This window comes from Pan paniscus, chromosome 3, assembly GCF_029289425.2.
Source record: "Pan paniscus chromosome 3, NHGRI_mPanPan1-v2.0_pri, whole genome shotgun sequence".
NCBI classification, from domain to species: Eukaryota; Metazoa; Chordata; class Mammalia; order Primates; family Hominidae; genus Pan; species Pan paniscus.
Window position 1 is genome coordinate 8,268,471 of NC_073252.2, and position 15,983 is coordinate 8,284,453.

At 52.6% G+C, this 15,983-nt stretch overlaps 1 protein-coding gene across 19 annotated transcripts in view; it reads right to left on the bottom strand.

Annotated features, from left to right (window-relative positions):
- ABLIM2 (actin binding LIM protein family member 2) overlaps positions 1–15,983 on the bottom strand; it is a 197,721-nt gene that overhangs the window by 21,036 nt on the left and 160,702 nt on the right. For 17 of the 19 annotated variants that reach the window (XM_003816452.4, XM_063603715.1, XM_063603712.1 and 14 more), the window contains one exon: positions 6,752–6,813. The exons of the other annotated variants lie outside the window; for them this stretch is intronic. In XM_003816452.4, coding sequence (XP_003816500.2) covers positions 6,752–6,813 — 62 coding nt within the window. The remainder of the gene's footprint in view (positions 1–6,751; positions 6,814–15,983) is intronic. 19 annotated transcript variants of the gene reach the window in all.

Sequence of the window (15,983 nt, forward strand, 5' to 3'; positions counted from 1 at the left end):
CAAACGGGGTCAGGGCTCTCGGCCAGTGCTGCTGAAACTGGGTACAGGGATCACATTTCAGCGGGGAGAGTTCTGCAGCCAAAGGAGAGACAGTATGCTCAGCCCAGCGGGTCTGTCACAGGGCAAAGTGTTTTCAACGCGAGCTTTGCAGTAGGCGATCAGTGAGGAGCTGGTTATAGCCTAGAGAGCACGAGAGCAGGAAGACCTCAGAGGGCACCGAGTCCAAAGCCCTTTATCTGAAACAGGAAAACCGAGGCCCCGAGGGAAGCTGGACCTTCTTCCTGATGCAGAGCTGGAGTCAGAGGGCTAGAGTCAGGCTCACGAGTGGGGTAAGCACCCAGGCAGAGGACTGGAACTGGTCTCTATTTACATTTTTGCTATTTTGTTTAGCTTGAAATTTTTTACATTAATTTGATTTCTAAAACTATTGCATTAAACTTATCTTGACTGCATTTTCTTCTTTAGTGCCTTGCTCCCTCACTCTAGTTCTGGGTCTGGACCCTGAGCCAGGGTCCTCTTGCCTCCACCACTTCACAAAAATAATTCTTCCCTTCAGGGGTATTCACAAAGAATTTCTTTTTTTTCTTTGAGACAGAGTCTTGCTCTGTCAGCCAAGCTGGAGTGCAATGGCGTGATCTCGGCTCAATGCAAACTCCACCTCCCGGGTTCAAGTGATTCTCCTGCCTCAGCCTCCTGAGCAGCTGGGATTACAGGTGCCTACCACCACGGCCAGACAATTTTTGTATTTTTAGTAGAGATGGGTTTCACATGTTGGCTAAGCTGGTCTCGAACTCCTGACCTCAGGTGATCCACCCGCGTTGGCCTCCCAAAGTGCTGGGATTATAGGCATAAGCCACTGCGCCCGGTCATGCAAATAATTATTAATTTTTTATTTTAAGAGACAGAGTCTGGCTCTGTCACCCAGACTGGAGTGCAGTGGCACGATCTCAGCTCACTGCAACCTCCGCTCCCTGGGCAATCCTCCCACCTCAGCCTTCTGGGTAGGTGGGACTACAGGCACATGCCATCACACTTGGCTAATTTTTGTATTTTTTTGGTAGAGATGGAGTCTCCCTTCGTTGCCCTGGCTGGTCTTAAACTCCTGGTTTCAAGCTATCTGCCCACCTCAGCCTCCCAAAGCACTGGGATTACAGGTGTGAGCCATTGCGCCTGGCCATGCCTGGCTAATTAAAAAAAAAAAAGTAGATATGGGGTCTTGCTGTGTTGCCCAGGCTGGTCTCAAACTCTTGGCCTCAAGCAATCCTCTCACCTCAGCCTCCCAAAGCACTGGGATTACAGGTGTGAGCCACCATGTCCACTCAAGAACAATGTTTTGATACATTTTCTTAGTCTCAGACTACCATCCCAGGTGCACCTGTTCTGGTCAGGGAACCTCCAGTATGAAGCAAGGCAACCAGCCATGGCCTTGTCTTTGTCACCTGGCACGTCTGATGTGAAAGAGAAATGCTGCCCCCTAGTGCCCACTGCTCTGCATAACGGGCTTCCAAAACTCACAGGGCACCACCTTCACCTTGGACGGTTGGAAACTCACTCTGCAGCAGCAAAACCAGCTTCCTTTGGTATTCCAGGATCTGAGATAAGGTGGAGACTCTAGGACGGAGATGAGGCATCTACCAGGTGGAGAAGGGGGAATACTTTTTAGGTCTAGAGCAGGGAAAGTGGGGTCTACTTCCGGTCTTGTAAGTGCGAAGTGGGGATGGGGTGTGCAAGGCCTCTAAGGTGCAAGCGGTCTTCAGTTACTGCCTTTATGTGTGGACCAGCAGGAGAGCTAAGTGGCCAGAGGGCACCACAAAGACAGCACTGCCTGGCATATTCCTGGCTGACTCCCCTACGCCGCTCAGTGCAGGCACCAGGGATTTTAAAAGCAACAAATGATTTAGCTGTCCCATTTGTTTACTACTTATTTTTATTTTATTTTTGAGCCAGAGTCTCGCTCTGTCACCCAGGCTGGAGTGCAGTGGTGTGATCTCGGCTCACTGCAACCTCCGTCCCTGGGTTCAAGCAATTCTCCTGCCTCAGCCTCCTGAGTAGCTGGGATTACAGGCATGCGTCACCATGCCTGGCTAATTTTTGTAATTTTAGTAGAGACGGGGTTTCACCACGTTGGCCAGGCTGGTCTCGAACTCCTGACCTCAAGTGATCTGCCCGCCTTGGCCTCCCAAAGGGCTGGGATTACAGGCGTGAACCACCACACCCGGCCTGTTTAGCACTTCTTACGTGCCTGTGGCTCTATAGGTACATTCTCTAACCTTTGCTGCAACTCCAGGAGGTGGGCATGATTATCACTTTACAGATGAGCCTTAGAGAGATTAAATCACTTGCCTGAGATCATATGACAAATACATGGGACTGTAAATATTTGAGCCCATGTGTTTTATTTTCCAAAAATTGTACTGAAATTGCTAATAGGAATTGAGATTATGGCCATTTGCCACTGGTCACCCTTCTTTCCTTGCTAAAGCTCACATTGGAATGTGTTACTTTACTCAGCAGCTAGCGACATGGAAGCAAGATAGAGCAGGAATTGCTTTTTAAATAATTACTCACGTGGGAACCATGCTATGGAGCTTATAAAAGATTTCACAACTCTAATGTTATTTGTCCTCAAAAAAACCTCAAGAGGTAAGGATAATTTTTTAAAGACTAGAAAAGAGAGACTCAGAAAATTTAAGTAACTTGCCCAAAAACAGAGCTGGGATTTGAACTCAGGGCTGTCTGATGCTAACACATGTGTTCTTTTCAGCATTACAGTTTGGAAATACCAAACTTTTTAAATTTGTTAATGCTTGTCTTGTAGTCACATGCATAAACATTTTAATAAATATTTTCCGAACATGTGAAAATCTGATTCAAGAGATATATTTTTCATATACCTATTTGATTGTTTGCTATTTGTACTATTTAATTTTTCTATGTACATTTAATTTTTTGTTCACTAGACACATTAGTCTTTTTTTTTTTTTTTTTTTTTTTGAGACAGAGTTTTGCTCTGTTGCCCCAGGCTGGAGTGCAGTGGAACAACCTCAGCAGCTCACTGCAACCTCTGCCTCCCGGGTTCAAGCATTCTTTATTCTTGTGCTCAAGTAGCTGGGATATTAGGCATGTGCTACCATGCCTGGCTAATTTTTCTATTTTTAGTACAGATGGGGTTTCACCATGTTGGCCAGGATGGTCTCAAACTCCTGGCCTCAAGTGATCCACCCACCTCGGCCTCGCAGAGTGCTGGGATTATAGGCCTGAACCACTTTGCCTGGCCCCATTTGTTTTATTTCAAAAGAGTCATATTCAAATCACCCACCATACTTGTATTTAATCAAGGTGTCTGGCATTGCCATGTTGCTTGGTGCATTTAAGTTGATGAATGCTATAACTGCTTTATTCCATTATGCCTCCATAATCAATTAGTGTTCTCCTTTTATACTATTAATTTTATTAATTCCTTTTAGTCTTAACTTTCACCTTATTTGATATTACTATTGTCACTCTTGCTTGCCTTTTGTGATTTTAGTATCTTTCTTATCCTTTTGCTTATCCTTTAAAAGTAGTTTTTAAGTGTGCATCTTATGATAACACATCTGATTTTAAAAATCTAATCTGACAGTCTCTGTCTTTTAATAGGACAGCTCAGTCTCTTCACATTTGGCATCATGCTTTTTCAGAATGGGACTTCTTCCAGGGAGCTACCACAAGGACCTGCTGCCACCAGTCGTCACTCTCTGAATAACAGACACATGGTATGCATCAGAGTCATTACTGCCTTACCCACAGGGAGAGAAGCAGCAGGCCTCTGTTGCTCCATTCACTTCAAGGTTAGGTTATGAGCATCTACCATGCATCAGGCACTGTGGCAGGCTTGGCTATTAGGACATTTTAATGACCGTTAGGACATATTGTGCTTTAGGTCACTGGGTCCTTGTAACAAATCCTTCTGGAAGAACACCCAGGAAAGCCTTTGCCTCCCATGATGAACTAATTTCCCCTCTTCCATCAGACAGTGAGGACTACATCACTGACATGATTGCCTCTATGCCTTGGCCACCAGGAAGCTCAGAGATAAGCTTTGACAGCTTTTCTTATGTAATATATATATATTTTGAGATGAAGTCTCGCTCTGTCACCCAGGCTGGAGTGCAGCGGTGTAATAGCTCACTGCAACCTCTGCCTCCCAGGTTCAAGCAATTCTCCTGCCTCAGCCTCCCGAGTGGCTGGGACTATAGGATGCCCGCCACCATACCTTGCTAATTTTTGTATTTTTAGTAGAGACAGGGAGGCAGGCTGGTCTTGAACTCCTGACCTCAAGTGATCTGCCTGCCTCAGCCTCCCAAAGTGCTGAGATTACAGGCATGAGCAACCGCGCCCCACCTCTCATGTAATATTTGTTTGTTTTTGATGTAATTTTCTCCATAGTTTCCTCCTCTCCTCCTTTGTGATTTGGTGTTCATGGGATTTTGGTCTCACTGCATCTGTGCTTGAGGCCACCCAGAACCCTTTCTGGAAGTAAAGGCAAATCAAGAAACGGCCTAGGAAATGACTTAGGAGCACTGTAGGCCATCAGCAACAGGGCAGGGGCACACACTCCCAGGGCATCTCCAGGGGAAGGGCATAAGTCCAGGTGCTGAGCAGGGCCGCCCTGAAAAAGGCTGGTCATGTGAAAGATCAAGTATCTGGCCTTCTCACTGAGAAAAAGGCATAACAGTACATAAAAGTCTTAGAAAGAGTGAAACAATAGGAAAGAACATTAGCAGGGAAAAGAGAATCCCAAAGCAAAGTCGTTAATAATATTCACCAATCTCCCCCAGAAGCAATGTGAAAAGCTAAGAATCTCCACGTGATGATGAGTTCTGCGCATATCAGCTCTCCAAGCACATGCAGAGAGCACACCAGCTAACGCTCTCCTTCCCACCCCTTAGTCTGCAGGAGAAACACATTCACAGAAAGTTTAGTTCTTAATTCTGTAAAGTTTGAGGTTCTGCTCTCAATAGTTCTAGGAGAGGGAGTGAGGACCATCCCTGCCAGAAAGTCTGAATAGGCTGTTCTCAAAGAGTGCGGCTTCTGGAGACCATGACCTTCTCTGCAGATGCTGAGAGGCATCAATTTGCATCACTTTAGCATGTGAGCCTAGAGAAGAACCTCCCCAGAGGATGCACAGCCCAGGCATCAATGACGCAAGACTACAAATGCAGAGTGTGCTGCTCTCTCGCTTTCCTTCTACATATTGAGGAAAGTCTCCAGGACCTCACTCGGATGGTGGAACATCTTGGCTTGGTCCGGACTGTGAACACTGTGCTCACCAGCCCCAGGGCTGTCAGAGAACAGCTGTTCCAGGTGAGAAGGGAACATTCTAGGCAGTTTTCCCACTGTCCCCAGGACACCTAACATTGAGCTCAGGGATTTGCAAGTCTTGGTGTCGTAGGAGTCCTGTGGACATTGGTCCAGCTCTCTTATCTCCCCTGCTTTCCATGTGGAAGATGAAAAATGGAGAATTCCCTTGGAGAAAATTCAAAGAAGCATGCCACATGCATGGTCCCCAGTTAGGCCCATTCCAGAATGGGAAGAGCAGTTCGTGGGGTGAGGGGTGGGGTTTGCTAGATTCAAACCATGCAGAGGTGCCTGGGCCCTGGGGGAGATCCGGGGAGGCTGGGCCTTGGACAAAAACACAGCAGCAGGTCTGACAGAGCCTGAAGGAGACGGAGAGAACAAATGCCAGCCCAAGAGGACACCCACGGCTTCTGAAGATGGTGTCCTGTGGCCTTGCCCCTGGGGAGAGTACCTGCTTAGGGATGCCATCCCAGGGTTACACACAGCCACGGCTGCTCCAGCGCAACAAAGAGGGGGCCAGTTTTTTAGTGGCCTCGGTTGAGAGGTGAATTGCCTCTATTTATGAACAAATTTCCAGACTAGGACGAGGCTGCCTTGCGCAATGGGGAGACCCCTGGGCTGTGTGTGTGTGTCTGTGTGTTGGGGGGTCTGGGACCAGCAGGCCTGCCCCACCCTAAGGATCCTCACTGGGGACCCCTGTGACGCTGTGGGCAGAGGAACAAACATAAGCCGCTCTTCCTAAGGCGTTCACTGTCCTGGGGCACAGGGCCTGGCCCCTCTGCAAGGCAATCAGCCCCCAGATTGTCTGGGCTTATATTCAGATGTCCCAAGCGTCAGAAAACTCAGGGTAGGAGGTGGCACCAATCTTCAGCTAGGGGCAGCCAAAGAGCCTGACTTCAAGTTAATCCAATCTCCGTGCAGCCTCAAGTAACAGCCTTGGACGCTAAGGATTATTTGGTGTCATCACGGTAACAGTAATAGCAGGGAAGGCCAGGGCATCCCAGAGAAGGAGGTGGGCACTCGGCTCACACTGGCTCACCAAATGCAACAGCCCTTGGTTATCAGGCTCTGTGCCACAGGAGGACGAACAGGGTTAGGAGGGGCACCTTGGAGCTGCGCCTGATCACTCTGGGTGGCCCTTGTCTCCCCTGCTCCCACACACTGAGCTCTCCCTGGGGTCGGGGGCAGGGAGGCAGAGTGGGGAGGGTGTTGCCCAGGTCGGGTTCGGTCCTGCTAGGGAAAAAGCAGTGGTGGCAGTGGCAGCCCCTGGGAAGGGCATCAGGCAGAGGCAGGTGGGCCGTGGGGTCCCCAGGGCCTCTCCTCCTGCTGTGTGGTCAAGAAGCTGTGGGAAACGTGCTCAGCCTCACAGCAATCGTTAGTACCCTGTGGCCAGGGAGGGGTCAGTACCTACCCGCTGGTCCAAGCCATTCTTTCCATGTCCTGGGAGAGGGTCAGATTTGGAATAGGGGAATCCTGAAACAGACACAGCACAGCTTTGTCACGCGCGCAGACTCGGTGCAGCGATGGGGGTGCAGCCCTGGGGGGCTTCCCACCGGGGTGGGCAAGGCTGGGCAAGCAACACAGGGGAGGCCCCCTGAGGACCATGCCCTGCCTCAGTGGTGACCTTCTGTTCCCAGGGCGCTGACCGAGGAGGAAGCCACAGAGGGGTAATGTCCTGAGCCTGCCCGTTACACCGGAAATGCCACAGAACCTCAGCCCAGCTGGCCCCTGTGTTCAGGGACAGGCTCGGGCCTGGGCACCACCTGGCACCTGGGCCAAGCCCCTCACTTTACAGACAGGGGAGCTGAGCAGAGTCAGGAAGGGGCGCAGTCTCTGGAACCCTGGAGGAACAGCAGAGCTGTGCCATCCTGTGCCAGAGGTGGCAAATGGAGGCCCACCACCAAGCACATGGGGCCTGGAGGCAATCTTATTTTAATAAACTTCTTGGCTGGGCATGTTGGCTCATGCCTGTAATCTTAGAGCTTTGGGAGGCCAAGGTAGGAAAATCACTTGAGGCCAGGAGTTCAAGACCATCCTGGGCAACAGAGCAAGACCACCCCTACAAAAAGCAATTAGCCAGCTGTGGTGGTGCACGCCTGTGGTCCCAGCTATTTGGGAGGCTGAGGTGGGAGGATCCCTTGAGCCCAGGAGTTCGAGGCTGCAGTGAGCTATGCTCACACCACTGCACTGCAGCCTGGGAGACAGAGTGAGATCCTGTCTCTAAAAAAATAAATAAACAAAATCCTGAGTTGCTTGCAATTGGGGGGCTTCATATTAAAATCCAAATTTCTAGCTTCTCGTGAAATAATAGAGGGCTGGTCTGAGACAATGAACTCTGGATTCCCTGTGGGGCAAGGCTCGCTGGGGCTGTCAGGAGGGGGCAGCCTTTCCCAGCCCCCACCGAGCTCCCTCCATCACTCATGTCCCTGGCTGGCCCTGGGTGGGCCTGGGAGCTTGCTGGGAGTTTGAGACCTCCGAAGTAACCTCTTCAATACCACGTGATGGGAGAGCAGGGGGGAAGTGAACGCCTGCCTGGCTCAGAGGTGGTGTGGTTGCATTCTGGAAAGGAAGGGGCAGAGCCTGGACCCTGGAGGGGCAGGACCCTCCACACCCAGGGAAGCATCCTTAAAAGACCTGTCCTGGGTCCCTAAACTGTCTGTCTTTCCACTAGCCTATGGGGCCTTAAAGAGCATGGCTCACACCTGCCTCATCTGGGGGTGTCACCCCAGTACTGGGCCCTGGTGGCGGAGATCAGCCAGGTACAGGGCCAGATGCCCACATTCACTCCTGGGAGCTGCCAAGCTGCCCACGAGGCCTCCGAGGGGAAGGTGGCTCACAAGGCCGCATGTCTGTAGCAAGGACCATGCCTCCAGGGGCAAGGCAGGTTCTGTGCACAGAACTGCCCACCAGCTCTCTCCGGGGACCTCACTTCTGAGCAAAAGATGCTTCTCCGGGGGCCTTTCATTTGGGGGTTCCTCATGGACTCAATGAGGACAGAGAAGAAATTCCATGAAGGTCACATGGGGACACAGAGAAGCCTGTGGGAGGAGCCTCAGCTGGGGACTTGTTTGCAACAGGGTAGCCAGTGGAAAGGATCCACACGGGGGTCAGGAAGGTGTTTTAAACATCAAGATCAAGGTCCTCAAACTTCTCTTAGCAGAGAAACTCCCTTGACGCGTGAGCTTTTATGTGAACCCCGATATGCAAAACAGGCAAATGAGGAGCTGCGAAGACAGACATGTGAGAGGGGCGGGGGTGGGGGGGCCAGACCTTCGGGCTAATCCTCCCCCTCCCAGCCCCTCCTCGGCACCCCCAGGTAAATGGCCTAGCCAACTCTTCTCATGTCACAGAAGGAGAGTCAGGGCCCCGAGATGTGCAGGAACCTGCCTGAGGTCACCCAGCCAGGTAGCGGCAGCCCCAGGACGCCAGACGAGGCCTCCTGCCTTGCAGTCCTGGGGTCCTCCAGGAGACACCTTCCTCCTCCTTCATGCCCAGAGCCAGGCATGCTCTGGGAGCCCGAGGGCCCCTCCAGCTGCAGCGGGAGCTCCTTATCAGCAAAGGTGCTAGAGGGGTGGTTCTCAAACTGGCATCCCCAGCCAGCAGCCCCAACCTTGCCAGGGAACTCGTCAGAAATGCAAATTAGTGGGCCCTACCCTAGACCTCCTGTGTCAGAATTCTGGGGCTGGGGTCCAGGGATCTGTGTTTTTACAAGGCTTCTGGACCATTCCGATGCACACTGGCCTACCGCCTCGAGAACAGAGAACACCCTTGGTGGTGTCCTGTACCCCTCTTAAGCCCGAGGGCCTCTACCTGCCTGCCCCTGGAGTCACCTGGACAGCGTGCCAGGTTCCCAGTGCCCAGGCTGCCGCCGACTGGTCTCGACTTTTAACCACTTCACACGCAGGTGGAAACCTTGCTTCCGCGAAGGCCATTTTATGCTCCCCACTTTGACTATGATAGTCTCAGGGACGTCTTCTGTTTCCCCTGAGCACCCGTATCAGATGGTGCTAGAAATTCTGCTTCAACCATCCAATGTGATATAAGAATATGATTCTTTCCAAGAAGAGGGCTATTATGCTTTGTCCCCGGTTTTACCTATTCCGACGTTCTTCTTTCCTTTCTGAAGTTCCAAGCCTTCTTCTATTATCATTTCCTTTCTGTTTGGAGAAGATTCCTTACGGGTAGGTCTGCAGGATATTTCACTGAACACAAGATTCATGCGGACAGTTCTGCTCTTTCAGCACGTGAAAGACGTCAGGGCACTTCCTGCTGGCCTCTGTGGTTTCTGATGAGAAATCTGCTATCACTTGAATTGGTGTTTCCCCTCTGTTTTTTCTCTCTGGTTGCTTTCAACATTTTTTTCTTTGTCCTTAATTTTCAGAAATTTAATTATGATGTGTCTTGGTGCAGATTTTTGGGGTTTATCCTCTTTCTTTGGGACTCACTTGGTTTCTGGAACTTGTAGGTTTATGTCTTTCTTTTGCCAAAATTGTTAGGTTTTCAGACATTATTTTTTACATATTTATTTATTTTTTTGAGACGGAGTCTTGCTCTGTTGCCCAGGCTGGAGCACAGTGGCACGATCTTGGCTCACTGCAACCTCCGTCTCCCAGGTTCAAGCGATTCTCCTGCCTCAGCCTCCCAAGTAACTGAGACTACGGGTGCACGCCATCATGTCCAGCTAATTTTTGTGTTTTTAGTAGAGACAGGGTTTCACCATGTTGGCCACGATGGTCTCGATCTCTTGACCTCGTGATCCGCCCACCTCGGCCTCCTAAAGTGCTGGGATTACAGGCGTGAGCCACTGCGCCCGGCCGCTATTATTTCTTTGAATAGTTTTTCAAACCCATTTTGTTCCTCGTCTCTTCCTAGGAATTGAATGAAACAAATATTGTCCCACAGGCCCCTGAGGCTCTGTTAATTTTCCCCCCTATTTTCTCTTTTGTTCATGTAGGATAATTTCTGCTCTGTCTTCAAGTTCATGGATTCTCTCCTGTCGAATTTTTAATTTTGGTTATTTTTTCAGTTCTATAATTTCCATTTTCATATAGCTTATATTTCTTTGGTGAGGCTTCCTTTTCAGTTTCAAAAGTATCTGCAATTGCGTGTTCTAGACTCCAGGCCCGGGTCTCCTGCTGCTGCTGGGTGGGAGATGTGGGGTTGCTGCGTATTTCCCCGAGTCCTGAGACCCCCTCATCAGCTACTGTTTCTAAACTATTTGTAATTGCTTGTTGAAGCATGTTTTAGTGATAAATGCCTTAAAATCCTTGTCAGACAATTCCACCATCTGATTCTTCTCAGTGTTAGTATCTGCTGTCTTTTTTTTCTTTTTTTCTTTTTTTTTGAGACGGAGTTTCACTCTTGTTGCCCAGGCTGGAGTGCAATGGCACCATCTCGGCTCACCACAACCTCCGCCTCCCAGGTTCAAGTGACTCTCCTGCCTTACCCTCCCTAGTAGCTGGGATTACAGGAATGTGCCACCATGCCCGGCTAATTTTGTATTTTTAGTAGAGATGGGGTTTCTCCATGTTGATTGGGCTCGTCTTGAACTCCTGATCTCAGGTGATCTGATCCGTCCTCCTCGGCCTCCCAAAGTGCTGGGATTACAGGTGTGAGCCACTGCGCCCGGTCTTCTGCTGTCTTTTTTCATTCAAATCATTGATCTTCGGTGTTCTTGGTGTGACGGGTAATTTTTCTGCAGTATCCTGGGCATTTTGGATATTATGTTAGAAGACTGATCTTGTTAAGTGTTAAATCCTCTATTTGAGCAGGCTGTCACCCTGTTTAGGTTTCGCATGTACAGCCTGTTCTTTTGGAGGCTACGGTTCCAATGACAATTTGCTTTTCAGAATGCTTGCTGAAGTGCTATTCTGGTCTGCTAAATTCACCTGGAGCTGCCAGTCTGCCCACCCGGGTCCCTGCCGGTGCTGCCTGTGGGGATAAAATGCCCTTCTTGGGGCATCCTGTGTCGCTGGGTGGGGGTGGGAGATGCCTGCCATGGGTGGAGACCATGCCCCTGGGTTCACTCCCAGGACTGCGGGGTGCCTGCTGGCCACCTGCCCATCTGCTAGTGTGGCTGCAGGAGGAAAACACCTGCCTCGTCACCTTTTGCCACCACATGGGAGGCTGGGAGTCTGCTGGCCTGGGCCACTTCCTGCCGCTGGGTGGGGGTGGGAGTGGGCATGCAGGGCTGCTGTCCCTTGAGGTCCCGAGGCTGCCTCGCCAGGCCACTTTGCTGTTCCCACCTTTAGAGTTGTCCTGTGACCAACCGTCTGCCGTATCATTTCCAGGTCCGTTTAGCTGTATGTAGCAGAGAAGAGCAGGGAGAGACGAGGCGACACTATCTCACCCCCTGGACTGCTGTCTGGACTCCTGAAGTTGGTCTCTGTTGGGGTGGACCAGCAACCTGTAGATTTTAAAGGTCCCAGGGATGCTGTGCACAACCAGCGCTGAGAATCACTGGTTTATTTATTTTATTTTTTGAGACGGAGTTTTGTTCCTGTTCCCTGGGCTGGAGTACAATGGCGTGATCTTGGCTCACTGCAACCTCCTGGGTTCAAGCGATTCTCCTGCCTCAGCCTCCTGAGTAGCTGGGATTACAGGCATGCACCACTACACCCAGCTAATTTTGTATTTTTAGTAGAGACAAGGTTTCTCCATGTTGGTCAGGCTATCTCGAACTCCCGACCTCAGGTGATCTGCCTGCCTCGGCCTCCAAAAATGCTGAGATTACAGGCGTGAGCCACTGCACCTGGCCAAGAATCACTGGTTTAAAAAGTCCCTTTACATATTCAGAGAGTTCACTTGACTCTCACCAGCCTACACACTAAACATGAACCCATTTTACAGATGAGGAAGCTGAGACCTAATGATATCAAGCGATCTGTTCAAGGTCAAACAGTTACTAACTAGAGAGGCTGAGATGAGGAGGGCTCCCTAGCTTCAGGAACCAGTAACCCTATCTGCTCCCAAGCCAGTGTGCCCTGGTGTGGGTTTGCAGGCATGTGGGTCTAATGCATGTCAGATGGAAGCAGACAGCCTTCAAGAGGCGGGGTGTGTGTAGTACAGAGAGAGACCCACAGGGAGAAGGCAGGTAGGGGGCCAGGAGCATGGCGGCAACTGGGTAGTCCTGATGCCAGTTACATGAGGCCCTGCAGGCACCAGAGGCCTACCCACTCCATGCCCAAGCTCAGCCAAACCAGGCTCCCGGCCGCCTCCCCTCCATGAAGCCTGCCATAGCCACCTTGCCCTCAGCACCCCGCCAGGTCTGCTCTTGGGGCCCTGAGCCTCTTCTCCACAGGTCTGTCCTCTTCCAGGCTGGCTCATCAGAGGTCAAAGTCACCGCTGGACATTCAAGGCCGGGCACCTTGTGGGCAGAGGACTGTGGCTCACACAGCATCTGGGTCTGCTTTGTGGACACCTGACCCATGAACCACTCACTTGGGCAGTTCCCATCCGCTCCTGGGTGCACGGGCAGGAGGCTTGGAGGCTGTGGCACTGCACGGGTTCAGGTCCCCTCTCTGAGTCTTGGTGTCTCCATCTGAGGAAGGGGGGCACCCTTCATCCCTGAGCAGTGGTGAATGAGAGGCCCCTTGGCTGGTCTGAGCTGCAGACTTCAGAAGCAAGTGAGATGGGCCCAAGATGTCCACAGAGGGCTTGCCATGGCCTGGCTTGTAGACTCGAGATGCTGAGCCTCAACGACCCTCAGAGTCAGGCCACAGGATCCCCGTGTGATCACGTGCAAGCTCCTCAACCCCCACATGCTCCCTGGCAGGACTGGATCATCCCTGTTCTTACAGATGAGGGAACTTCAAACTCAGAGAGGTTTCTCTTGTGCACAAGGTCACACAGCAAGGGACGGGCTGAGATTGAATCATGGGTGGACTAGCGCCCGCATGCAGTGCCCAAGGTCACACAGCAAGTGACAGGCTGGGATTGAATTGTGGGTGGAGCAGCACCCTCAGGCAGCACTCTCTGGGGCCCCCTCAGGTGCTCTTCTGGACAGTTCTGCGGCTTTGTATTCTGGGTAGCCACCTTCATGTCCCCCACCCCACAGAATGAATGCTGGGTCCCAGGAAGGAAGGCTGCTGCTCAGGGAGCTGTCCCCAGAGGCTTTGGGAAGATGCGGCCAATCACAAGCACGGATGGCAAGGCTACTGCCTGGGAACGGGAGGCACCAGACTCTCACGCTGCTCCCAGGCACTAAGAGTCCATGGGGAGAAAAGCACACAGGTGACAGATCCGTGCTCCAGGGCCCTGAGCCTGTTCTCTGCGGGTCTGTCCTCTTCCAGGCTGGCTCATCAGAGGTCAAAGTCACCGCTGGACATTCAAGGCCAGGCACCTTATGGGCAGAGGACTGTGGCTCACACAGCGTCCGGGTCTGCTTCGTGGGCACCTGACCCATGAGCCACTCGCTTGGGCAGTTCCCATCCGCTCCTGGGTGCACGGGCAGGAGGTTTGGAGGCTGTGGCACTGCACAGGTTCGGGTCCCCTCTCTGAGCCTTGGTGTGTCCATCTGAGGAAGACGGGCACCCCTCATCCCTGAGCAGCGGTGAACGAAACGCTGGTTCAGCTGGACTGGGGAGGGGAGGCAGAGCTTCCGGTGTGGGGGCCCAGGCAGCATTGGAGGAGGACAGAGGAGGCCCTGGGGCTGTGGCTATGAGACAACATGAGCTCTCAGAGGGACACGGGGTGCCACCCAGGGCCTGTGCTGCTACCCGCAGAACTGGGAGGCCACACCCTGTCCTAGGTGTGGATAAGCCTGCTGGGCATGGGGAGGTGTGGGGATTCCGGCTGAAGGCTAGTCTCCAGGCAACCCAACGGCAGCGGCTGCTCCCTGGGGCTCCAGAGCCCAGCATGCTCTGCCTGGGGCCACCGTCCTCGGGGTGGTGTATACCTCCAGCCACAGCATCTTCTCCTGGGCTGGGGTCCTCGCCCTGACCTCTGGAGCTTCCTCTGCTCTCTCTGGGGGCTCAGAGAGCACCCTGCCTGCCCAGCAGGAGGCCAGGCCTTCCAGAAAGGTCATCACTGTGGCCCCAGCTGGCCACTCCTCCCTAACAGCCTCTGTATAGAGGGAGCCTCCAGCCACTAGCTGGATGCCAAGGTGGCCACGCCTGAGCCCCCAGCTCTCCCTGGGCTGTCCCTCCACGCCCTTTCTGCAGGATCAGCCCTGCTGGCTGCCCCCTTCCCCACTTCCCTGGGCCACTCCCTCTCCTGGCTTTCTCGCTCCTGGGCGCTCCTCCCCACTTCCTCTGTGGAATCTCCTGCCCCCCGATGGCACCTTCCCACCTGCCCGCTTGTCAGCACACACATGTGCGTGCTCTCTCTCTCTTTTTCTTGCTCTCTCTCCTCCCAGCATTTTGCTGAGATGGGGAGATGGGAGGACACTGACAAAGAGTAGGCTGGGGGCCAGGCAGGAGATCACACCTGATTTGAGTCTCAGACCCTCTTGAGAAAGGAACACAAACTCAGGACACAGCCACGTACTCACAGTTGGAGTGGCTGGGGCTACCAACTCCCACGGTTCCAGTCCCATCTGGGAGCCGGGGACCCTCAGTCTCTGCCTCCAGCCTGGACCTCTCCTCTGAGCTCCGTCTGCCCCCTGGCAATCCCCCGGACGTCTCAGGCTCTCCAAGCCAACATGAAGACACCCACCTGTTCTCATCCCATCTCTGAATAAAGGTGGCCTCTGCCGGCCTGCACCAGAGCCAACCCAGTGTCTTCTTTGATTCCGTCACCCCCGCAGCCAGTGGTTCCTGAGCTGCCACCATGTGGGCCCTGCCAGTGAGATCCTTCCAGGGCCCCCCACTGCTATTGTGGGAGCCCTTTTCCTCTTGCCCTGACTGGGCAGCCTCCAGTCCACCGTCTATGCAGCTGCCTTCTGATGTTTTAAACACGGAAAATGCAACATCTCCTGTCACGCTCGTGTCATGCTGACGTTCCCCTCCCTGGCACTGCGCTCCAGACCTTTCCTGATTGGACCTCGGCCTGCTTCCACCAGCTTCTGGCGAGTCCCACCTCCGCCACCCTCACCGTCTCGGTTTCCCAAGGCCGCCCTGCTCCTGCCTCCAGACCTGTCTACAGGCTGTCTGTGCTGCTTAAATCCTGAGTCAGGCCAGGCTTGGGTCCTCCCAAGGGCACACAAACTGCTCTGTGACCTGACGCATGGCCCTCACTGTTCTTCCAACCCACGGCCCGGCCTCCGCCCTGGGCGAGGTGGAATGCTGTCCCCCATATACTGGCCCTATTCAAGCGTACACCCACTTCAAGCCGTGCCAGGTACCGTCTCTGCCCTGACTACTTACTGTATTTGAAAGTGCACCCTTCCCCCAGCCCCCTCTCTAGCCCTCTTAGCACAGGGCACTGATATAACTCGCTTTCAGCTTGTTTCTCTCTGTCTCCCAGCCCCTAGTAGAATGTCGGCTCCCCAGACAGGGAACTTTGTCTGTTTTGGCCTCTGCTCTGTCCCCAGCACCCAGGACAGCACCAGAACACACCAAGCACTCATGAAATACAGAGAGATGCCCCTTGGCTTACCACGGGCTCATCATATCCCATAAACCCAGTAAGATGAGAAGATCAAAAGTCAAAAACGCATTGAATGCACCTAACCTAGCAAACACCATGGCTTAGCCCAGCCTGCC